General features: G+C 41.0%; 1 protein-coding gene across 2 annotated transcripts; it reads right to left on the bottom strand.

Annotated features, from left to right (window-relative positions):
- Nucleotides 1-9,915: 9,915 nt before the first annotated feature.
- Nucleotides 9,916-24,715, bottom strand: ZFAND5 (zinc finger AN1-type containing 5). Of its 2 annotated transcripts, XM_021541519.4 has the most exons (7): nt 24,502-24,715; nt 23,343-23,690; nt 21,844-22,001; nt 21,317-21,428; nt 20,866-20,963; nt 11,924-12,049; nt 9,916-11,670 (listed from the first exon to the last, which is right to left on the bottom strand). In XM_021541519.4, exons 3-7 carry the CDS (start codon nt 21,992-21,994, stop codon nt 11,522-11,524), a joined length of 636 nt encoding a protein of 211 aa, XP_021397194.1. In that variant the 5' UTR covers nt 21,995-22,001; nt 23,343-23,690; nt 24,502-24,715; the 3' UTR covers nt 9,916-11,521. The 2 variants fall into 2 exon arrangements, with proteins under 2 accessions (XP_021397194.1, XP_021397193.1); XM_021541518.4 differs by lacking the exon at nt 23,343-23,690.
- Nucleotides 24,716-24,976: the final 261 nt, after the last annotated feature.

The following is a 24,976-nucleotide window of genomic DNA, read 5'->3' on the forward strand; positions in this document are numbered from 1 at the left end:
AGTATCACTGTCTGTAAAAATTATTTCAAAGAAGACTGTTTTCTGCTTCTTATACTTTTGGTTCAATTTATCAAATGGGTGTGTTCATGTATTCTTTTGTAATTCAGTTTGACACAGAAAAAATAGGGCTGAACTGTAAATTACACGTGTAGACTGGACTAGTTTCTCAGAAAACAAGGAGAAGCTATCAATACTGCCTATCTCCCAGACAAAACAGGCTATTTCATAGATCTGGAAGCAGCAGAACATTTTACATGTTTTGCAAGGGCAAAACCGGCTGGCATTCGCCTCAAGGCATTAAAAGATCTTGTTTCTCCCTGTTAAGGCTGATAGACATTCTAAGCTGGGAATTGCTGGAAGATGGTGTCAGATTCAGGGTTCATCAGACTTAAAAAAAGTGTTGTGCAGCTAACATCCTTCGCTTGATCCAAGACTGATTTACACCATCAAACGTCCACCTTTTCCTCCTTCCTGTACAAGTATGAGAGCCACTGTGAAGGGGATAACAGAAACAGGGCATAGAAGAAGGGGAGAGAAGGAAGAGAAGGGTATTTCCTTCTCCCCACTGGCTCTTGTGTATGTGAAAACTAATTTTTTAAATCAATCCTTTCTAACATAAATGGAGTACAATCAGAATATGGAATGTTGCACTTCTATTAAGGACATGAGAGGAAAGGCAGTAGAGCTGCTGGTGGTGTCACCCTGGGCGTGCCATCTCCTTTTGGAGATGTTTTGTGTGTTCCTGATAATGTGCATTCTGTAAGCACTACCAGAACTTTATGTTCTGGGACAAGTTTAAAAATTTGCATCCAACTACAGACATACTTGAGGACTGACCTCAATGAATTTAAAGCTTGACAGCAACAGTATGCACAAAGTACAAAATACCGCTTTGGATCATGATTCACATTAACTTCTGTTATTCACATGAGCTCTCAGAACCATTTTTTTTTTTTTAATTGTTCTGATAAAATTCAGATACTGTGGTGACAAATGTGGGATGGATGGATGGATGGATGGATGGATGGATGGATGGATGGATGGATGGATGGACTACATAATATTACTAATAGGAAGGATAAGAATTTGTAAGTTGTTTCCTAAACCTAAGATTACCATGTAACTCCAACATCCTCATAGATGCAAAAACCATGAAAATTACAGCTGGCTTTCTTGTGGAATAATGTCACAAACCCAGCGTATTAGACATTACCAAAAATTACTTCATAATAACCACAACAGCCTTTTAAAAACACTTACTCATCCTTTCACTCTAGAGGACAAGAACAACAGCATGGCCCCTCTGCTGTTAATGTCTTTGGCAGAGCCCAGGAGAGACTGCTGGACACTGTGGCTTCTCTACCAAGATAGGGGGCAAAGAAACCCCTCCCTTGGCCTGGAGAATTCACCTGCCAGCTCTGCCCCTCTCTGGAGCAAAGAAAGCCAATGCTGACTGCTTGCAAAGGTCTAAGCAACTTGCTCTGATCAACATTTAAAGACTGCTCCCCTCTGTAATATTTGTGCTGCTTTGGAAGAGTTAAACCTTTCTACAGGCATAATTTAACCAACCATTTCTAGTCTCAACAACGTGTGAAGATTTTTATAAGGAGGATTCTTGCCTGTTCAGTAAACACTACACTTTGCTTACTAAAAATGTCTATATAATTTTTTTTTGGTGATTCTGTTACTTAGGCAGGCTTCTGAAGTGTTAATTGTGATATTAGTGCTAAATGCACTTGTCTTTTGCATTTACTGGAATTGTGACTCACTGAGTTGACTAAATTGCTACATGTTTAACTTCAGAACAAGGCAGAGCTAATGTATTTCAAAGTGGTATTTGATAAGCAGATTATTCCACTGCCTACAAAAATCCATACTAATAATTAGACGAAATTAAGTAAGAGAATGAATTGTGTGGTGTCTCTTGTTAACACAAATAGCTCCCACATTCCTCTCTGCATTTTGCTTGGTCTATTCACCATGGAGGATGTGAGCACTTTGAAGCAACCACAGCCTCAATATTATACACTGGACTTTGAGACTCTTATTTTGACATATATCATCATAAAAACAGAACAAACACTCTTATCTCATATTACAGTCATTTGCATGACAATCACCTAAATATGACATAAAATTATTTGTTGCAAATCTCCATAAAATCATAAAACAGAATAAAAGTACTCCCAATTTTTTCAAGAATCAGATCAGATATAGACAAAATTCACGTGGAGGCCCTACAAAGAACAATCATACAAGCATTAAATCTTCCTTGTTATTAAAAGAAAAGTGTTTGAAAATCAAAAAAGGGACCTGAAGCACAAAATACCCTCCTGGATGATCCACATGCGGGTCTTTGTGCAAGCTTTTCTGAGCATAGGTAAAGTGATGTCAGTGTGCCTTGGTGAAACTCAGTCTTCCCTGATATTTGCAAAGAATGTGGGGGTATGAGACTGCTCATGCTGGAGCAATGGTGACAGAGGAGGTGCTGTTCTCCCCTCTTGCAGACTCAGCTCTGCCTGGTGACTTGGAGCATTTTTACCATCTGATAGCCTCTTGTCCCAGCATCTTGGGGACCAGCAGAGGCAATATGGTGGGTATAAATGCTCACCCCCTCCACGGTGCCCTTGGCAGGGCCTGGCTGCTGACTGCATCCACATAGTGCTGAAACTCTGGATCCATCATCACAGTGGTGGAGGGGCATAGACAGCCCCAGGGCACCATGCCCTGCCCTTTTGGCCCATTCAAAGTCCTTCTGTGCTCTGGTGCTTAGCTTATGGTCAAAGTGACCTGATTGTGCCATAGCTTGGCACTATCAGCAGAGATAAAACAAACACACCTGCCTAAAATATTTACTTGTTCCTGGAACTTTGTTCTGGGACTAGCCAGTGTGACTGGCAACTTCATTAATTGAAAAAATGGGGCTGTTTTACCCTTAGTTTTTAGGCTTGAGAAAGGGAACATTAAGACACCAGTTAGTTTATTTTATTTTAGTATTTTTCTACAAGCAGTTTCCTTATAATGAAATTCTTTGTAAGTACTTAGGGAGGAGAAAAAAAAAAGACTGTTATTCAGCTGCTGAGTCACTAATGGGGAAGGTTTGTGGTGGTGAGAGGATGCATTGCTGGGATGATGTGAGCTGGGCTTGGCACTGCAGCAGGCACTGCTGGGACCCCCAGAGCCCTGCCAGCCAGCCTGGGACTGCTGCAGGGACACAGGAGGCCTGAACTGGGACATGAGAGGCGTGACAACTGGGACTCCTGCTCACATGGGGATGGCAGCATCAGGGCTCAACCCACAGCAGGAAGACTCTGATGGACTGACTGTCCTGGACACCCTTTCTCCACAGCTGATTTTTGTGAATCTCTTTCTGATGTGCCAGAGGGAAACTGAGGCACAGTGAAGACTGTAGTTAGCCACTGGTTATACTAAGCTGAATCAAAATCCTGAGCTTGCTGTGTTTCTACATTTGTGGGCTGATAATGGCTCTTTTCTCAAAGTAGGAAAGCACAAAGCTATAAAGTGTGCTCAAGTCTGTAAATCCTGCACACACAAAGGGTTTTGAAACACAAAAGCATATATCTGATGTCTGAACACAAGGCTTTGCTTCGCTACACAAAGCTTTCAGATGATTGAGAAAGGAGAGTGAGGGGCAGGGGTTTTCAGATGCAGCTCTCACCTAGAACAGAACTGGGCAGCAAGTAGGTGTGTTTGAACAACAGACTTTTAAAAAATACTATGAGCAGGTTTGCAAAAACAGAGATTTCAAACAGTATTCTTTGTCTATACTCCACCTAACTAAATTGTGTTTAGTTAAAAGCAACCCAAACATAAGTTAGCAACTTAACTGATGTTAGTAAAACATTCCCTAAAAAAAAGCATATTTAGCAGAAAGAGAAGGGGAAGTGGAAGTTACCCTAACTGCTTAGGACTTGCAGTGCATAGAGAAATTCTTGCTTTTAGCTTTTCTAAAAACAGTTCCACATTTGTAAACCAAACCAGCATACTACTTATACTGCAGGCTATGCAGATATGAACTTACTTTCTTCAATACTAATAAGGTCTGCAAAGATACATTCTCAGATATGTTTTTAACCTTTTACCACAGTTAAAAAACAACACATACACATACACAGAGGTCATGTTTTCAAATTATGTCTGCCTTAAGAAAATCAGACATGTTTACTTCAGGGTGTTAAAGTGCTATCACAAGTGGGGATGAAGTGAAAGAGAAAAGGCCAGTCAAAGCTTGTGTAGGGGTTAAGTTACAGAGCAAGGGTAAGGCAGCAGAATTGTATGGATATTCCTGCATATTGGTGTTTTCCTTCTTTGGCATTGGTGTGACACAATTGATTCCTGAGATGAAGTGCCAGTGATTGATGAATTTTAATAGCCTGAAGAGGACCAAGTTGGTGTTGGTGGATTTAAGCCTCTAGAGAAGCATACTGGAGTTCACAGATCTTTCAGGGCAGTACTTGCTGTAAGGTGTTACAGAATTTCTGAGAGAGAGAGGGCATGATTTATGTCTGGAGGGAGAGTTGAGCTACCCACTCAGGCTGGGCCCCTGATGGGTGGCCTTGGTGGGGCCTCGAAGCCTTTGATGCAGTAAGAACTCAGTTGTGGCACAGTTAGAAATTATGTTAAGGTAACTACAAAGTAATCAGCTATCCGAGTGTGAAGTAAAGCAGAACTACAGTGTGAAAAGTCTGACCACCTTAAGGCAAAGGTAATCAATGTTAGCTTGCTAATCAGAGTGCCTTTGTAAACTGTAAACTATATGGAAGTGTATATAAACTGCCATCTTCCCACTAATAAGGGGGAGAACATTGCATTAATCATATTGGTTGGATGTACGTTCTGTCCTGTCCAGCCTTCCCGTTTTATGAGGTCTCTGGCTTTGGTAAGGTAAATGTAGAAATGACAACTAGGCCTCATCTATTTTTGCCCACCAACGTGATATGGTGTAGTGCCAGTTCAGGGCCCAGCCAAGGGCTCCTCCCTGCCCTCCTTGATACCACTCTGGAGCTTGGGGAAAGCAGATATGCCACAGCAACACTCAAAGAAGCAAGGAGAGCTGGGCCCAGAACATGGCACTGCTGCTTTTCCTGGCCAGGGGCAGTTTAGAACTCAGATGTTTTACTACTCTTACTGAAAATGGTGTTAGTCAGCACTTGCAGTATTCCTAGATGTTGTACCTCTGCTTCTGGTAGCATAACTTACCCACCCTCTCTGAGATCTGTGATGTTGCTCTTTAAAATGTGGCCTTTTAACTTGGATCACTTCACCAAAAACCAAATCAGGGAGTAATTGCACAAGTTAGGGTAAAACTAATGCTGTAAGACAGTCAAGCAACTGGCAGCAGTAGTCTGGTAGTATGGTACAGCTGGGGACTGTGTCCTCACTGACCCCTTCCATGCTTTGTGCTCCCCTCTGTGCACTGAGGACACCAACCCTTACCCACCAGCACGAGGGGCTCTGGGAATCAGGCAGAGTCAGTAAACGTCCTCATATTACTGTTCACTGATAGAACCTTTGGCCTCAGCAGCTATTTGCAGAGTGAGTGTTACATGCTTCTATTTACCGAAGGCTGGCCAACAATGAGAAATTTCTCTCTGCTGAACCGTGATTTTGCCTCAGCGGATGACAAACACAACCACCCCTCCTTAGGTGAAAAGAGGAGTAAATTAACTAGGATCTCTAGGCTATTTCCTAACATAGTATAATTTCCAAACTCTAGCTTAGAAAATGTTGCTGAGAAGCCAGTGAACTGCTGGTACTGTCAGACCTTTATCTATTGGCAGGTCTAGACATGTAGTTACTAATTAGTTTCAGTGTAAGAATACCCTTAAATGTAAAGCTGTCTCCACAACCTGCAGGTTTCTGGCTCACACTCAGCTAGCAAACCTTAAAGTTGCAATGGCAAATGCTAATCTTTGCATCACTGCTATGCTTGAAGCTAACAAACCGTTTCAGCACAGGGACTGAAACTGCAACTCCTCAGCAGTGTGTGCAGATCCGTGTGTAGCAGTCTCACCTCTCCTGCCTGCCTGTGCATCATCCTCACTAGACCAGTCCTCAGTGAACTTCCCTCAAGTTGCTACATTCAAGACTTTGGTCACACAAGGTCAGTCAGGAATTCTAACAGAAATACACAAATCAGTAAGGGTACTATACATCATATGAATCCAGCAATCAAAGGAACCAGCTCAATCTCACTCTGAAGACTGAAACAAGACTGAGAGGGATCAAGATTTTTCCAGAGTCATAAATCTACTTTCCCCTCATCAATCCCGTACTACTTAAAATACAACTAAGGAATATCTAATTTAGCCTAATCCTGTTTAAACCAAATCTGACCTGGTCTCCCAGAAGCATTACTGAAGTCAAATAGTCCCGTGCATAAACTGTTTCACAGGCTTTCTTGGGAACTCAGGGTACAGTCGTCATGCCCCCAACTTCTCACTAAAAAAAATTCAATCACATCTAAAGATGTTTTCCACTCAAGGAAAACACTAATCAAAAAATGACACAGGGTGTGTGGGTTTTAAACAATATATATGTGCACTATGCTAAGGAGTATATGAATAAGAATGAGGGATAGTGAATTAAATTGAATTTTTTCTTCAGATTTGTGCTATAATCTCAATGATACTACCAAGTAAAGATTCACAGTGGGACTTCATTCTCTTTTGCTATATTTGAAAATATATTAAACGGACAAAAATATTAGACACAGGTATTGTAGGTCTCCAATAGTGAAAAGTCAGGGCTGTTGGTAGCATTTCTTTACCTCCATGCTTGCCATGAAATAGCTTGACAAATGTTTTCTGCTTCTAACATCTCTCACAAGATAATGCCAACAACGTAACTAAAGTTCTTAGTATCATTGTCTGATTTATCTTTTGTTTTCCTTCCATAGTGAATAAACCTCAGATTGTGATAAGCAGGCTTACTGCTGCTTGGAAGTAAATGTTGGTGAACTGGTTGTAGATACAGAGAGAAAAGAAAGAGCACCACAAAGGGATTTAATGAAGACAAATATATCTCACTTAGGTGTTTGGAGCCAAAGTAGCACTCACCTGAGAAGCCCATCTTCCAACACTGCTACAATTCTTGCCATGAGCTTACAACAGAAACACACACAGTGAAATGAAAAAGGCATTAAAAAATAATTTGTCATCTGCATCTTACCACCTAGTACAAAAGACATGTACAAGACAGCTTCTTCAGGAAGCTATGACACTAATAATTTCAATTATTAACTTTTTTTTTTTTTTAATAGTAGATTCTACCTATGCAAATAAAAGAGTTAAGCCAGTGTTTTTGGTTACTATTGTAGGTGTTGATTCTTGCATTTATTTCAGTAGTCCCATCTTTACCTCTATTTTAATTTACATCAAATCACTGCTGATATTTCGCTAATTTCTGATATTCGGATATTCTGCAGACTGCTGATATTCTGCTAATTTGCATCCTACAGAACTTAATTCTTCATACCATGAATGAGCCAGTCTTTGGTTCTGCTTTATTAGGCCGATGTGCCCTTTCAAGCAAAAATGGCCTCTGTACTTCCTTTAGTGAAAAAAACTCCAAACTCCAAACCTGCTTCTTTGGCCATCACTAAATTACTTATAAAAGAGGCAACTTAAACGCTGAAGCACTTTCTGCTAAGTGTTTACAATAGATAAGTAACAACTCAGGTTTGCAAAATGACATTTAAAACTCTCTGTGGTGATACCTCTAACTGCACTCACAGACAGAACTTTGTTACTGCACTGTATTTCAATATATAGTTACTCATTATTTTTACAGCTTAAGTTTTCTAACTATTCAGTTATTCTCTAACTATTCATGTTTGTTATATGCCAATTCCAATGCCATCCAGGTACTTTCAGGTATACTGCCAAAGCTCTTTGTGTCCTAAATCAGAAAGCAGTCCATCAAACATCCTGGGTGTTTAATTACAGAAAAAGATCAAGGGAGTCAGTAATACATTATTTGTGAAAAAAGCACGTTCTTATTTCTGGCTGATGGAGAAACTAATGAAAGAAGCAGAAAAATCACACCTCTATACAAAAAGCAAAGTTCCATTTGTCACTGAGTTACTTAACACACCTGGATACCTTAAATAAACCAATTCCTTATTTGCTGTACATTTCCTCCCTCAAGCAGATGCATCAGGTAATACTGTAGAGCAGCTTAAGAAAAATGGCATGCATTTTGATTGATCAGGGACACCAGACCTGAGTCAAACCCTTAAGTACCCTTTCAGTGACTAGAAGAATCTAAGACATTCTGTTACACTTGTGAATAATGACCTCCCAAAGGAGAGTCACTGATGATCAATAGCATGGTTTCAACAATCTTAAGTGCCATGAAAATAGTCAGGGGTTCTTGACCCCACGGCATCATTATGCATCACAACCAACAACCAAAGCATCTGGCAGCTCATCAGCACTGGAACCACCACAGGAAGGGCATCCTTACATTCCAAGTTTCAGGTTTAACAGGAGTAAGTGTCAGTACGTTTAACCAGAATCCCGTTGAACACAGCAGTGCACAGCCATAACACTTGGGGCAAGTATTTCACAGATTGCAGATTATGAAATGATGACCTAGTGTTTTCATTTATTCACGTTTACACGGCCCTTTCTGCTTTCTAACCAAAAAGTCACCATCATCTAGTACCATTGTTTAATACAGAATAAGACTTTTTCCAGAACTTGAGTTTATGCCCGAGTTAAAAGGACCTCAGTCTAACAGAAAATGTTAAAGGAGGATCAGTGACACATGAAGCCATTATGTTTCTTTTTTGGAAAATGTACCAGTGTTTGCACTTAAGTCTAAACAGTATCCCCATCTACATACTTTGTCAATACCTGCTCTTTTCAAACAATCTTCCCCTCCTTTGTTTAGTAAGCCTCAACAGAAGCAGAGCTCAGGACATACACTATTGAAAGAACAAAGTACTGGCCAACTTGCAGACTTGAGGACAGGCTCATAACCCACTTAAGTGTAATTTACATGATACAATCCATTTTACAGGAAAAAGGTATTTTTCATTCCATACTTTCCTGTACAATGTACCAACATCAAATATTTCAACAAGTGTTCACAAGTACAACCTTTGTACAGAAAAAAATCAGACTGACATTGAGACCACTGTAATCATTAACAAAAAACATCAGTACTAGTACCAGTCCTAAACCATTCTAGCCAAGAAAGTATTAAAATGAGACAATTCCTTAAACACCCAGCTACAGGGCATTCTCAGGTTGAAAAAAAACAAAAACAAAAAAAACCACCAAAAAAACCACCCCAATGGCTTTTATGCTGAAGAGCAGTTGCAGATGTTGCTTTAATACAAGAGGTACAAATACTGTAATTCTGGTGCTTTAAAGCAGTTCCATGGTGAACTCCTAGAGCATGCCTGTGTTCCCTTACTGGAGGTACATACAATGGCTGGAGTATTAACTAAGCAGGTTGACTATCAGCTGACTGGTGGAATACAAAGTATCCATTTCTGATATAAGAAATTTTAATGGATCATCCAGTATTGAAGATATCTTTCTCCACTGCAACATGTGCTGTGTACTGTATCCTTTTCCTTCCCACTGGAAAGGATAAACCAGGTATATTTATCACTTATATTTGGTTGCTGACACTGATAGTAACTGACAAGGTCTGCCGGTGAAGATGTGGACAGAGTAGTCAGTGTACTGGCTCTATCATGACACATCCACTGGAAGTAAATCAGACATTCATTGCTAATACTTTTTTTTTCCTCCCTGTAATGCACATTGTTATTTGCTGGCATTTTTGTCAGGTCATCAGGTAGTTACCTCTACCCCAGCAGCTCATGCAATTTGTCTCAAAAAAGATGGTACATCCAAATAAGGACAGAGGCACAAGACAGTATCTGTACAAACTATATTAAACTTGGCACTTCATCTTCTACAAAGTCACATTCTCATTACAGCAAGAACTAAAACAAATGAACTACCATAAAAAGAAGTATTTCCTTCTGTACATTATTTTTATTATTTACATAATACAATATAGCATAGATGCTGGGTAGCTTATGTGCAATACATAAATATGAACTATCTGTACATGTTTGCATATCTAATAACTCAGAAGAACAAAGCAAAAAATCTGACACTTTTAATAGTGTAGTAAAAACCAAGACTGAACACTGGCAACAAAAATCAGGTAGGAGTAGTGCCTTGTGTACGTATGTAACTATTTACAGATGAGAACAGGCATTACCACAACACTAGTCTAAACCGTTATTTGTTTATATAAAAAACACAAGTTTCATACATCACAAAAACCCCTTCCATTATAACACAGAAGTGATATATATTACCAGACAAGCATCAGTGAAGAATACTGCCTTTTCTAGAGTTGTTATTATACAATGCCGTAGATAACGCAGCCCATGCAATACACCCAAGAACACTACAGTCCTATACCCAAGTACAATTAAAAATGATAAAGCAGCCCTCCAAGAGTGGTTCCAGCTACCATTTAAGTCTACAGCAGCCATGTTAGGTATGGTTTTCCATGCAGAACAGTGCAGCTGTTACATTTAAAACTAGAAAAAATAATTCCTAATATTCTTTTGAACTTGGAACACACAGAACATAAGTAGTACGTGAATAATAAACTTTTAGTATTTCAGCAACTTATTCAGACCCATGTTGCTTGATAGAGATGCTGTGATATGTCTAGAAACATTTGTAACTGTGTTTTGAAAACCAATCTTACAATATTGTGCTACACAACATTTTTAGCTAGGCAAGGAAAAGCGGACAACTCTGTTGCAGGCCAGTTCTTAAACTCCTAACAGGACATTTCCTTTGGGAACTTTTTTCCAAGATTCTGAAGATAATGTAATCTTTTACAAAACAATTTTCTTCTCATACATATCTGATCTGATATTTTCCGTTTTTCTCAGTGCAGTTGTTAAGTGACTTAAATATTGCAAAGATGTTCATCTTACTGTGATGGTAGACCCCTTTACACAGCTCACATTCTGCTGGAAACTAAAAAGGGAGTGTGGCAACTAAAAGTAGAATGAGATTTTAAATGATAGAAGTAGACTGCCAACTGTTTTGACGTATCCTTCTCCAAAACAGGCATATAACATTAGCCGAACATTAAATACCTCATGCATATCTCAAAAGGCAGAGCTGCTGCACACATGCAGATTGCATACATCTGTCTGGCATATGTGAACTAGAGTCTGTCCTCTGTGCATGTGTATTCCTGTGCAGGTTTCTGATCATCCATCTATTCTGGGGAGGGCATATACATTTTCAAGGGCTGTATCTATCCAATTCTGCCTGTAACAAACACCCAAACATTTGAAGTATCATTTAGACAGACAGGACTAGAAGTAAAACTCTTGAAAACAAAGGAAAATGACCATGCACCTGCTCTTTTCATGGTTTTTAGGATGTATTGGGAAGAAAAAGCCCCACAAAAAGTCAGTCAGTCTTTTCACAAGTACATTAATTTATATTCTCTGAATTTTTTCAGCCACTACAACTGGATTCTCTTTTCTTATTTTTGCTGCAGCTTCTGCTTTGTAATCATACGGGCAGTTATGCTTGTCAGAATAACGGTGAAGTCCACAAAATAGGTTTCCACATCGGCAGTCAAATCCTGTACACAGGAAAGGAAGAAACATTACTAGGAATTAGGTTTTAATTAAGGTGTTAATTCAGGGTGCAGTCACTACAAAGGGGATATGCTTGTCTACTACAACATATAGACTAAGAAAAATAAATGGATTTACTAAGTTGTGTGGATTGTGAAGAAGCTGATAAATTTAACAGAACACAAATTCTGTGAAGTTTAATCTACCAAGAGGTAACTAATCATGCAAATTTGTTTAAAATTGACAGCATTCTCATACCTGTAAGGCCAACCTTCTTCCTGCACATGAAACATCTGTTCTTCTTTGGTTTCGGCAGTTCAGCAGCTCTCTCCTCACTCTCTGAAGTACCAGGCTGAGAAACTGATGGACTTGGTTGAGTAACAACTGTTAAAAGCATGTAAAGGAACAAAGAGTCAAATTTGCTTTTCTTGACTTCATAAGGTATCCAGTAGTATGCATACATTAAGGATTAATTCACCCACTAAAACCCTGACATCTATTGCCTACAGTACTATATTGACTAGTCTAAACACGTGAAACAGAAATAAGGATTTTTAGGTACTTTATCCATCCCTTCTGACTCTACTTGAGACACTCAGATTTTTCCCCACATTTCAACCAGCTAGAAAATATATGGCACTTACATGTATCTATACAGGCTTGAAAAGTATGACAGAAAATCCATGTACACATTTTATATTTAAATAAATCATACAGTCAAGTAACACTTAATCTAAAACAGCAACAATACTGTCACAGCTAAAGTTGCTGAATACAGATACCTCGGTAGGAAACACAATTAACAGAGCCATATTTCAGAAAAAAAACCCGAAATTCAGTAATGTGTTCTTGCTATAGTACTGGGTTGTTTTGCCACTTGTGCTGTAAAGTCAGGTATGTAAAGCAGTTCACCAAGACAGCAGCTAGGAAACTGTTAATTCTGTGACAGATCCAGAACACAGCTACAAAATACACAGTTCTAAAGAGCCCTCATTAAAATAACAAAGTGCAGATTAGCATTGCATATCTGTACTTTTTGAAGTTAATTTAGTTTCAGTGTTCAAGCAGGTATAATCAAAATGAATACTTTCTTAATTGCCTCTTTAGACATTTTAGACATGACTGTATTATTGAAAAAAGTGTTTTATCCCAAAAAATTATTTTTTAAAAATTGATATCCTCTTCATAGCCAAAACTGGAACTAAGGAAAGCTCAGAGATGCACCAAGGGAAAGACAGCTTAGTAGATCACTCTACCACAAAAATAAAGCCTCTGACAACAAATTAATCTATGGAAAATATTACCAATTACTACAAGTATACTTCTATCTTTGCATTGAGAAACTGCAACAAATGCAGCCCATAATGTGTAAAGTGATAAAAGTGATTCTAAGAAACTGCAGCAGCACACTCCCTGAAAGGGCTGCTGAACACAATCCTTTCCCCACAACTAAGACATCTTCCACGGAGGAAAAGCAGTATATAACATGCAGAAATGGTCACTAAAAGGTAGCAAGACAAAAGGAGACATAAAATGTTCCATTTATTACTCTCCAAGAATAAAGGACTCTGCTATTATTTTATACCAGCAGACTTTAGTCTGATTGTTTTTATGATGTTAAATGTTCATAAATGTCTTTCTGAGTAATGGCGAGGACAGATGAAAAAGCTGCCCACCCTGTCCGCTAAAGCTCAGAACAAAATTCCTTTTTCATCAACCTGTAGATGAAAAATATTGAAAACTGCAGTTGTTCTGCCATGACATCAGGAGCCTATCTAAATCAAAACACTGTTCTTACAGTTGCTTGTCACAAAAAGCTTCCTTTAACATAAAAGACAATCCAACTGGGCAAGTACAATTACAGTTCTCAAGATATCAACTTCATGCCAAAAATCATAGTGTTAATCAAAGTGCTCTAAATTATTTATGTATCACCACAGAACATGTAGCTGAAAAAGTGCCAAAAGCTGCAAAATAGTGGCTACTGCTACCTGTCAACCCTGCTTCCTCAGTAACAGTGTTCAGATGAAGCAAACTCCTCACCACTAAAACTTCTCACCACTGTAACAGCTCTTATTGGCATGCATGCACTTTTTCACCCTCATCGCCAAACTGAAAAAATACAGATTTGAAGGATGGACTATGTAGTGGATAAGGAATTAACTGGATGGACACAGCCAGAGAGGTGTGGTCAATGGCTCTATTTCCAGATGGAGACTGGTGATGAGTGGCATCCCTTCAGGGCTTTGTCTTGGGACCCCTGCTCTTGAATATCTTAATTCCACAGAGAGTGGGATTAAATGCACACTCAGCGTGAAGGAGGGAATGCCAGACAGGGAGATCTGGACAAACTTGAGAAATGGGCTCAAGACCTGTCCATCTATTCTGTTACTGTACACCCCACTTGGAGTGCTGAATCCAGCTCTGGGATCCTCAGCACAGGAAAGATGGGAATCTGCTGGGTTAACACCAGAGGAGGGCCACAAAGATGATCAGGGGGCTGAAGTGTCTCTCCTATGAAGTCAAACTGAGAGAGATGGGGTTGTTCAGCATGGAGATGGCAAGGCTCTAGGAATACCTTACTGAAACCTTTCCAAGCTTAGAGGGCTTATAAAAAAGGTGATGGGACCAGTGATAGTGATAGAACCAGGGGAAACACTTTTCAATTACAAGAGAGAATTGTATTAGATGTTAGGCAGAAATTCTTTATTCCAAGAGTAGTGATGCACAGGAACAGTGGGCTTGGAACTAGATGATTTATAGAGCTGTTTCCAACCCAAATGGTACTATGGTTCTGTGCAGCCCTCTCTATCACCTTGGTCATGTCCCTTCCTGTCTCTGGCTCAAGACCTGCAAAAACTTATTTCACTTGAACTTTACCAGATCAATTCTCCTAGTACAATGCCAAAATCTTTAGGGACAACTGATTTTCAGAACTGGGTAGGCTTTTATTAACACTATTTTGTTTTTAAATATATAGTGCCTGTAGGCACTATAAATATGCATTACCATCATGGCCAACAATGACTATTATACTAGCAAATTAATGATAAAGACTATACTGGAGGTGGGTGTCTGAGAAAGTCTACACAAATACAGGTATTTCATCACAAATTTTGGAAAATTTCCTTCAAATGTAGCTTAAAGATGCATCTTTAGAAGAGGAGCAGCAAGGCCACTGATGGAACTAGTCAGCCACAGGATAAAGTACAACAGGTAGTCAATCTGCATGCAAGGAAGTTCTACAAACTGAAGAATGAAGTTCTTCTTAGACTCACTGGAGTGGCATTCAAAATTAAAAACCACTCTAAGAAAAGAATGTTCAAACCTGTTTTACACTGTTTTATATAAGAAAGCTGTCAGTAGCTTTCTTACATAAAACAGTGTGGCTACCTCAAAAAAAAGCATGTATCACTATTACAGAGATTTACCCTGGAAAGGAATTAATCCAATACTTTGGTTGAAGAAAAGATGTTGAAAATAAATCAGTACTATTTTCTAACATTCCCCATATCTAAAGTGACCAGAAAGGGATACAAAAGTTAACAGAATAAGATTTTTAGAAGCTTCTCTGACTAAAGAAAATTCACCAGAATAAAATCTAAACACCTTAAACTTCAAGGGTGGCACAAATTCTTGAAAGTGCAGGGAAAAAGATTGTTTAAAGGACTGTGACTTGATGAAGCTAACTGCCAACTCCCACCATTAAAGAAACAGAAAAAACAAAAAAACAAAACAAGAGAAAAGGTCTAGTAAGAAGTTATCCAAAAGATATTAGATGCATTTCTGCACTTCTGGAGCTGAAACAATAGTAGTAGTAGTAGTAGAAGTACTAGAAACAATACAATTCTTATGCAGCATACAAGCACAATTGTCCTGGTTTCAGTTGGGATAGTTATTTTACTCTCAGTATCTGGTACAGTGCTGTGTTTTGGATTCAGTATGAGAACAATACTGATAATATTAATAAAACTAGTGTTTTAAATGTTACTAAATAGTGCTTTTACTTTAAAACAAAGACTTCTCAGTTTCACGTGCTCTGCAAACAAACAAGTGCACAAAAAGCCAGGAGGGAGCATTGCTGGGACAGCTGACCTGAATGAACTAGCCAAAGGAATGTTCCACACAACAGAACACCCTTCCCAATATATAAATGGGGGTATTGACTGGGAGCTGCCAATCACTGCGGAACTGAGCTGGGCATCAGTCAGCAGGTGGTGACCAAATGTAGTATGCATCACTTGTGAAGTTTCATTTTATTCCTTTTTCTCCTCTTTTCATTACAATTATATTGTCATTACCATCAACACTGCTTATCTTACTTCATTTTAATTGTTAAACTGTTTTTATCTTAACCCATGGGGTTTAGTTTTATCCACAACTGTCCTTGCCACTGGGGAGCAAGAACTGAGTGAATGGCTGCATAGCACTTAGGTGCCTTAGATAAACTCCAGCTGGCACCCAAGTGCTTGTACATAAAATTTCAGTCTTGAAGGATGGGGGTACCTATTATGCCTATCAAACTTTTGCTGAGGAACTACAACTTCTATGCCAACCTAGGTGCCTGTGATGAATAGCTGCAGAACAAACCTCCATCTTGCTTACTTTCATGTTGAAGAGTGGGAATATAAAGCCACTCACTTTCTGCATGCCCAACGCTACTGTCTACTTGTGTATTTAATACCTTAATTTAATGTGTCCCAATCATACAACAACAGAATGTGTTTTAGTTTCAGTATCACACAGAAACACAGTTTAATTTGGTTATCATAAAGATTTGATGTGTGTGGTGTATCACTATTAGAATAATAACGCACAGCATCAACAGTTAGGTCCTCAGTGCTTTTCTATGCAGTGGACAGCTTCAGCACTTACAAGAGATTTAATTTCTGAAATTTTTTATCAGGAGTGTTTACCAAAGCTATAGCAGACATGGGAAACATGAAGATAATCTAATTACTCTAAATACAATACAGTTACTAATACAACAGAACTGTTTACAGCAAGCAACATGGTGAAACTGCTACAGCCACGTGTGAAAACAAACCAGAACAAACAAGGCACTCATTACAATCAGATTTAAGGAACATCATGTACTTGCATCTTGATCTTATCAAGATCTCATAAGCTACCTGACTTACATCTTACTCACAATATTACCTGCAACACACTGGCTCTACCTACAACATAGCAAGGGTAAGCCATTACAGGATCTCTCAACCTGAATGCTGAACAGCTGTAAAAGAGCTTTAACCCTAACAGCTTGATAGGAAGTGAAGACACATGCCAACTACCATCTCCTGCTGTCTTCTAACACTGCTGCTGCTGAATGAGAGGATAAGTTACAGCACGGATAGAAGTTAACAGTATTTGGGTATTTTTAAAATATGTAACTTACACAATACCATCATCAATTTGATTTTGGTTTACTTTTTTATATGCAATACTACTTGCATGTAACACTACTCCCTAAATCAGAGCATTGCATTAAAAAACCCAACCCAACCAAAAAACCTCTAAATAGCAACAAAAAAAACCAACCACAACTACACCCTTGAGCAAGTGTTGATACTGTGTCTGGAAACACGGACACACCTGACTAGAGGCTGATCATTTAGCAATCACCTACGAAAGTCTAAGAAAATGCTAGAAATACGTTGTGCATTAAAACAATATGATTGTTTACATAAACTTGTTTTCAAAACCATTTATTTTTTGTGGTGTATTCGTTTTGCATGGCCTGGTTTTGACAGTGGGAGGCTACAGAGGCAGCTTCTATCAGAAATGGTAAAAGCTTGGTTCTTCCATGTTTGGCAGAGCAAATCCCTGGTAGCTCCAAAGTGGGATGTGCTGCTTTGTGGCCAATCAGAAATGGTGGTATCACCTCTGTGGTAACATGTTTAAGAAGACAGAAAAATGGAAGTTGTTGCACAGTTGTAATCTCAGCCAGAGATGAGTGGAGTGAGAACATGTGAGAAGAACAACTCTGCAGACACCTAAGTCAGTGAAGGAGGGGCAGGAGGTGCTCCAGGCCTTGGAGCTGAGATTCCCCTCAGCCTGTGGTGCAGACCATGGTGAAGCAGCAGTGCCCCTGCAGCCTTGGAGGTTCACAAGGATGCAGAGATCCACCTGCAGCCCAGGGATGAGCCCAGTAGAGCACAGGGATGCCTGAAGGGAGGCTGTGACCTCATGTGAAGAGAGGGGCTCTGCTCCTATGCTGGAGCAGTCTGTCCTTGAAAAACTGAACTCCATAGAAAAGTGATCCACCCTACAGCATTTTGAGGGGTGCCATTGCCCATGGGATGAACCCATATTGCAGCAGTTGTCAGGGACCTGCTGCTTGTGACACAAACTCATGCTGGAGAAATTCATAGAGAGCTCTCTTCAGTGGGAGGGACCCCACAGCACAGCAAGACAATGATTCCAATGAGCCTTGAGTGATGAATTGACCATAACCCTGGCTCCTGGCACCACTGGGGTAGGAGGCACAGAGGATGTGGGAGGTGTGTAAAGAGGAGGTGGGGGGAAAGTGGTTTTAATGTCTGTTTTTACTTATTATCCTCATCTGATCTTGTTAATGATAAACTCTAAGTCAAGTCTGTTTTTCCTGTGACAGGTATTTGGAGAGTGATCTCTCCCCATCCTTATCTCAACCCATTAGCCCCTCCTTTTATTTTCTCTCTCCTGTCCAGCTGTGGAGGGGAGTGAGAGAGAGGCTTTGACGGGTGCCCAGAATCCAGCCAAGACTCAGAGCACTTCAACAAGTTACAAGAAAACAAGCATGTGAATTACAACGGATTTACATTCACCATGCCTTTCTTCAGATGTTAAGGTACAATTAATTGTCTTAGCACCAGATTTGCTCTGAAGTTGAGTCTAGGTTGCAACCTCAACCTGAGCAAAGAAAAAACCCAAAATCAAGAAAAACAGCTTGTCAAACTTCATAGTTTATTTTTTTTCAGCTTCTCCACTTTCTAGTCAGTTGTTTCAATTCCAAAAGCAAAAAATATATAATTTTATGCTAGAAGACTGCAAAAAAATTAGTTTACCAGATGTAATCCTTCTTTTAAACCTTCTGATTCGTAAGGGAAGTATACAAAATTTCTTTTGCAGAAGAATCTCTTTAGCAGAAGAGAATGTGACTTCATACTGTTGAAGATACAGTTCTTGATCTAACACATTCTGATTATGAAATTGTCCCTAGCATCAGACTGTGCTTACAGCTACACAGTACTTCATTAACAACTCTATCACTGCATTATTTTAGAGAATCATATCTCAAAGAAAGTATTAGCTTTTGTTACTATTAGGTGATGCAAATTATTTACCATTTTCCAGTTTGTCTTTGAGAGACCAACACATAAAGGAAGCTACTGGAAAAAAGGAATATAAAAAATCTGCCTAGTCCAGACACATCAGGAATTTTAAATAAAAAGTCTAGGCCAGTTTCTCTTGCCTGCAAGACAGAGTAATGCATCACTAAAACCAGCCAACACTGTTAAATTAAGATGTCAAACAAGCCCTAAGAATAGAACATAAGGACATTATCTTATGCTGTCTATGATCTGTGCCAAACAATAATACTTAAAAGGGAACTTGGGCACCACAGCAGCTGAGGGGCTGCCTCATGAATTTACAGGTATGCTCTCTCAAGAGGTAGTACTTTCCAGTTTTCAAGTTTTTTTGCAGAGGCATTTAAGTTCTCTGGTAGTATTTTCAATTATCTCTACACAAGCTTGTGACAGCTTTTACTGGTTTTAACCTGTGATATCATTCACTACAACTCCTAAGTACCTTTGAGCTGCTTTGGATTTTTCCTCCCCGTTCTAATCAATAGTGAGCTGTGTGACCTATCATACAGCTGACCAACAGTACTTGTGAAAAACAGGTTATGTATCTACCATAACTAAAGACTTTCTTTGCAGCTGGCAAAATGATAAATAAGAAAAGTAACATCACCTATTATTTCTGCATTACTACCATTTTATGTATTCCTACTTCCTTCTTGACACCTTGCAGTGGGATTTCATAACACAGCACAATGGGTTAATGAATACTGGTGCAAAATTTAAATTACTTTTCAGTCACATCATGAAGCCTCTTCATATGGTATCAGCTACATAAATTTAATAATTACAAAAATTCCTTCATAGTCCATACATAATGAAAAAACAAAATATATTGTATAACTGTACTTTGTGTCACAGAACCTTGACTTAGCACAACTTATGAAAATTGATTTAATACCTCTGTACAAATACTGAGCAAATTAATCTCTCTTGGCAAAGATATAACTAGATAAAACCTACTTTGATACAGTGCTTAGTAGCATCTGATGTCATCTTCATCTCAGTGACTTCAAAACTGAAGAAACAGATTCTACCTTCAGCTTGAGTAAACAGCTTTCCTACTACACATCAGCTTTTATTTTTAAAACCGTTTCAGAGCTGGTAAATTAAATAAAGTCTGGATTTGTTAAAGAACAAAACAAGTGCATTAAGATATCCATTTGAACAAACTGGAACAAATTCAGTTGTTCACTAGTTAGGTTAAGCAAGCTGCCTTCCCTGTCTGCCTCCTCCAAGAAATACTTTAGACACTGAAGTTCTACTACTCCAGCTACAACTAACCAGGACGAGAATAAAACAGACAATTCACACACAGCAATTAAAGCTGCAACTACCCTACATCCCTGAAACAATGCACTGATTATATCTACAGATTACTCCATTAGTTCAAGAACCCTAAGCAACTTCTGTTAAAAGTTTCTAAACCACATATTCTCCCTTTGCCCACAGCTTCACTTCTCTGTAGAACCGAATTTATTAAGCATCCTTCTCCAAATACAACAAAGCCATTTTGACTGCCATGAGTCAGCTGGAACTGTTCTGCTAGATAACATACCAAAGAATCCCAACAGTTCACATCTTGCCATGATTTTAGAGTGCTCACTTTCAAAAACAAATGTTGGGGATCTAAAAACACTTTCATAAGTGTAAATTCTTTTACTAATAATTAACATAAATTTTAAAGCTGTTCTGGAACTAATAATTTCTCTTGATTCTGAGGAGACAGTACTCAAAAGCAACCTAAACACATTTCTTAAGACCACCACCATAACAGGAGATAGCTACTCAAAGTAAACAAACCCTGCACTCATGTTAAGACACTGGATGTGTCCAGTGTCACTCAGAACATACCTGGCTCAGTCACTGTTTTCGGTGTTAATTCTTCCTCTCTTGAAATGCTCATTTCTGTCATTTGCTGTGTTACAGGCAAAGAGGCAACAGGCACGTTTCTGTTTAAGCACAGTGAAACATATTTACATTAATAAAAAAAGCTTGAACTGTTCAGACCCATTAATGAACTACTGGTTCAGCCACTATTGATATATTTTCCTGATCTATGCTCCTACTATCTTCAGTATACACTTCTTTATTATGTTTTCGTTTCTTTAGAAGAGAACAGGCAAGCCTGTAATAAATTAGTTCTTTAGATTAACAAAACCACTCCTTTTACTGCAGGACTACAATACCAAATATCTGAATGATTTTTCAATTTACAAGGATTCATAGGGCCCTGTCAGGTTGCTGCAGACCTCCCAGCACACTCACAGCTCATTCCACCATCACAGTACAACCTTAATTTTACCTTGTTTTATCAGATGTGCTGCCAGCAGCACCTTCACAGTTGTTTAAGCTAGTGTCTGCTCTCTGTACAGATGCAGAGTCTGAGGTAGGACTGTTTGAACCACTGGTTGTTCCTATGTAACAAGAAATTGACAAGTTATGAACAAATTGAAGAAAACACATGAATCCAAATAGTCTCCTACACAGCTATGAACTTCCTGCACATAACTTTCAATGCTACTGGTTATTACTTTTTACTTAAAGACACATTTACTTAATAACCAAAATGCAGATTGCATAAGAAAATGCTAACAGAAGTAGTTAAGTAGGAAAGCAAGGTATGATTGAATGCCAAGAAAACCAGAACACATTACACAGAAATTATTTTTATCTTTACTGTGCTTTAAGTAGTATTTTCTTTGAATATTCATTCTTTCAGTTCAGCTTTCAGAAGTTCTCCAACAAAATGTTCTAATATTCTTTGTAATCCCCTGCATATTTTATTTCTAAAGAAATATAGAAACATCCAAGAATCTCCCACACCCTTACCCATTGGGCTGATTCTACCGCTATTCTGCTGTCGCTGAAGATGTTCTTTGTAGCAAACTGAGCACATCCCATTTGTCCTAGGATTTCCATAAAATCCACATCCTGTGCTACACAGCATAGGCCCTGGGGTCTGGTTTGTCTCCTGAGTCATCTCGATGCTGTAAATAAAATCAAAAACTGCATTAGGACCTGGCATATCACCAAAATAAATTACAGGGTTAAAGGTATAAAGAATTAAAATAATTATGTCTGCTCACATGCCACACCACGTGATGTCACCATTCTTAAAGAGGGTTATATGAACATTAATATACCATTCAAGACTCCAATTTATTGCTAAGTAACATCATTATGAACCTCTAAGACAAGACAAAGTGTCATCATACTAATACTGAGAAATCATCTACTTGCTGAGCACTGAACTGCATATGCAGGTTAATTCAATTTGACAGCCAAAAAAACCTCCTTAAGTACTAGCTTCTGAGCACTAATTGGGATGTGCAGAATAAGTAAGACTAAGTTCATACCCACAAAACAGTTCTTAATAACATAACATAAATAACATAATTTATTTTTCTGGACTCCAACAGAGCCAGGAGACTCCAGCAGAAAAACCCTGCTTTTTCAATGCTGAGGCTAATTCCACAATTACTCTCACAACACTCTTCCAAGGGAGATAACAACTCCAAACTATTGTGTATGTTCTATTACACAGCTTACACATTTACAAAAGGAAAAAAAGCCCTTCTCTAATTAGGTTGTGTCAAGACTTCTAAGTCCCCCAGAGCCAGTCACTGCTAAGCATGTTAGAAATAATGTCTTCACCTTCACTGCCCGTTAACCTCTGAAAAGCAAGGTTAGTAGAAAACTGCATAGCAGCCAAATCCTTGACTCCCAAGAGCAATAAAACTGGAACACAGTAATCATGCATCTGCTACAAACTGAGGACATATAATAATATTGCACTAAAATTTAAATTTAGCAGAAGCTGGGCATATGGCATCTGAAGACATTTTAGTATAAATGTTGCATTGCTGTTTTTCTATTCAGAAGCTGTCACAGCAAGAGGTATTTGACAGCTGAGACTTGCTAGAAGTCAAAAATGTCAAAAGTGAATTGATTACAGTATAAAGAAAAATGCTTCTAATTAAGAGAGCTCACAGACCGAGCAGTAAACTTATGTTTCCCTAGTACAACTGCAACTGACAGGTGCCTTTAGCTAAACTAAACTTCTGGGATGACAGTAACCAAAACCAGGAGAAAGTAAACAAGTAAAGTTCATCCTATCTGCTGGTAGTCATAGGATCTAATTTTCCAGGTATAAATAGCTGTACTATTTATAGCTGTATAACACCTTCCAGGTATAAACAGTGTACTTTATGGCTACAACAAGACTTCACACTTATTCTGATACTGTTTTACAGCCAAACAAAACAAACAGCTAAAACAAAATAAAACAAGCCAAACAGTCAAGGGAGCTAGAAAAAAGCCTGACCCACCTAGAGGAAACCTAATAGAGGAAATCTAAAAAATGCCGCTGCGGTCGGTCACATGGGCGGACGAGCGCCTGCACTTCCGCCTGTCAGGCGGCGCCGCGACGGGCCCGGGCCGCCTGCTGAAGTCAGCGCCTATTTATATCTCCCGCAGGCCGCCGGCTCCGACGTGAGGAGGCGCCGGCGAAATCCGACTGCCCTTCCCTTCCAGGGGGGAGCGGGAAGAGCGGGTGCCGATCTGCACCTCGAAAATGCGGCGTCCGCCTGCCGCGATCGGCGCCCCAGGGCAGCCTTCGCTCCAGCGGTGCGCCCCGCAACGCGGGGCCGGTAGGGTTACACCCAGCCGCTCCTCTTCTAGGGGAGGGAAAAAGGTGATTGAAGAAGGTTTCCTTCCACCAGCCCTCCCGCCGTCACCAGCCCAGCTCGGAGGCAGGGAAGGGCTCGGCCCCGCACCTCAGTCGCCCTTGCGTCCCCGCGGCCATGGCCGGGCTGGCGCCATCCCGCCCGGCGATCTCACCCCGGCGGCGCAACGACAAAAACGAGGCGCCAACGCGCGCAGAAACCAGCCCGAAAACACGGGCTCTGCGTTAGCAACGGGCGCACTGACCGAACCACAGCACGGCCTCCACGTCCTCCTTCCCAAGGGGGATCACGGCAAACACCAGAAACACAGGAACAAAAGAAGGATGCACAAAGGCTGCACGGGTCCCTCACCGCTCACTCGCGCCGAGGCGGAACGGGGGAGCCGACCCGGCACAGGCGCTCCCCAGGCGGGCGCATCCAGCGGCACGCTCGGACAAAGCGCGGGGCCCTGCCAAGCGCCCGCAGTGCCGCGCGTCTTAACCGCGTCTCCCACCGCCTCCGCCTCCTCCGGCAGCCGGACGCGAAACACCCGCGAGCCTGCCGGGCTGCGGAGCGGCGGCAGCGGACGAGGGTGTCCGGCCGGGCCGCTTCTCGCAACCGCCTGAGTCACGGTCGGCCCCGCCGCCGGCAGGCCGCACGCCGCCCTCAGACACAGGAGCCTCATTGTCTCGCCGCCTGCGCTGCCCCGCACCGGCCCCGCCGAAGGCCGAACGCAACGAGGCCGCCCAAGAGGACGCCGGGGCACACCCCGCCGCGCTGAGGGCTCCGCGGAGCCGAGCCCAGCCTGCCGCCCCTCACCCACCTGTTCCCGGCGGGGGCCACAAACCCCGCGGCGGGCGCCGGAGAATACGCCGCGGATAGCTCCGTGCGGCTGCGGAGAGAGCGGGGATTGCCGGGCTGGCGGCCGCGCCGCCGCCGCTTCGCTCCTTTGTTCCCGCAGCGGCAGCGGCGGCCGTGTCGGCAGCGGCGCGAGGCGGGACCCGCCGTGCGTGGAAGGCAGGCGGCGGGAAAGCGCCGGAGGCGGGCGGGCGGGGAGGGGGAAGAAGACGGTGAGGAGGAGGAGCAGGAGGAGGAGGAGGAGGAGGAGGGAGAGGGAGAGGGAGGAGCCCAGCCCGCCCGGCGGACGCGGCGCCTGGCTCTGCCCGCCCTCCGGGACATGCGTGCTGCCCTCCGCGCTCCGTCCGTTGCCGCTCTGGGCGGGGCGGGCCGGTCCCGGTGCCGCCGTTCTCCCGGCGCGCGTCGCCGGGCGCGGGAACCGCGGGTCGGAAGGCGCTGCG

This window comes from Lonchura striata, chromosome Z, assembly GCF_050655825.1.
Source record: "Lonchura striata isolate lonStrDom1 chromosome Z, ASM5065582v1, whole genome shotgun sequence".
Classification (NCBI taxonomy): Eukaryota; Metazoa; Chordata; class Aves; order Passeriformes; family Estrildidae; genus Lonchura; species Lonchura striata.

What these genes read in the sequence shown, in the direction of transcription:
- ZFAND5 (XM_021541518.4), bottom strand. Translation starts at nt 21,994, where the DNA reads ATGACTCAGGAGACAAACCAGACCCCAGGGCCTATGCTGTGTAGCACA. An exon ending in CGGTAGAATCAGCCCAATGG is followed by an intron (nt 21,429 to 21,843) that starts GTAAGGGTGTGG and finishes CTTGTTACATAG; the next exon opens with GAACAACCAGTGGTTCAAAC. An exon ending in GAAGAAGGTTGGCCTTACAG is followed by an intron (nt 11,671 to 11,923) that starts GTATGAGAATGC and finishes TCCTGTGTACAG; the next exon opens with GATTTGACTGCCGATGTGGA.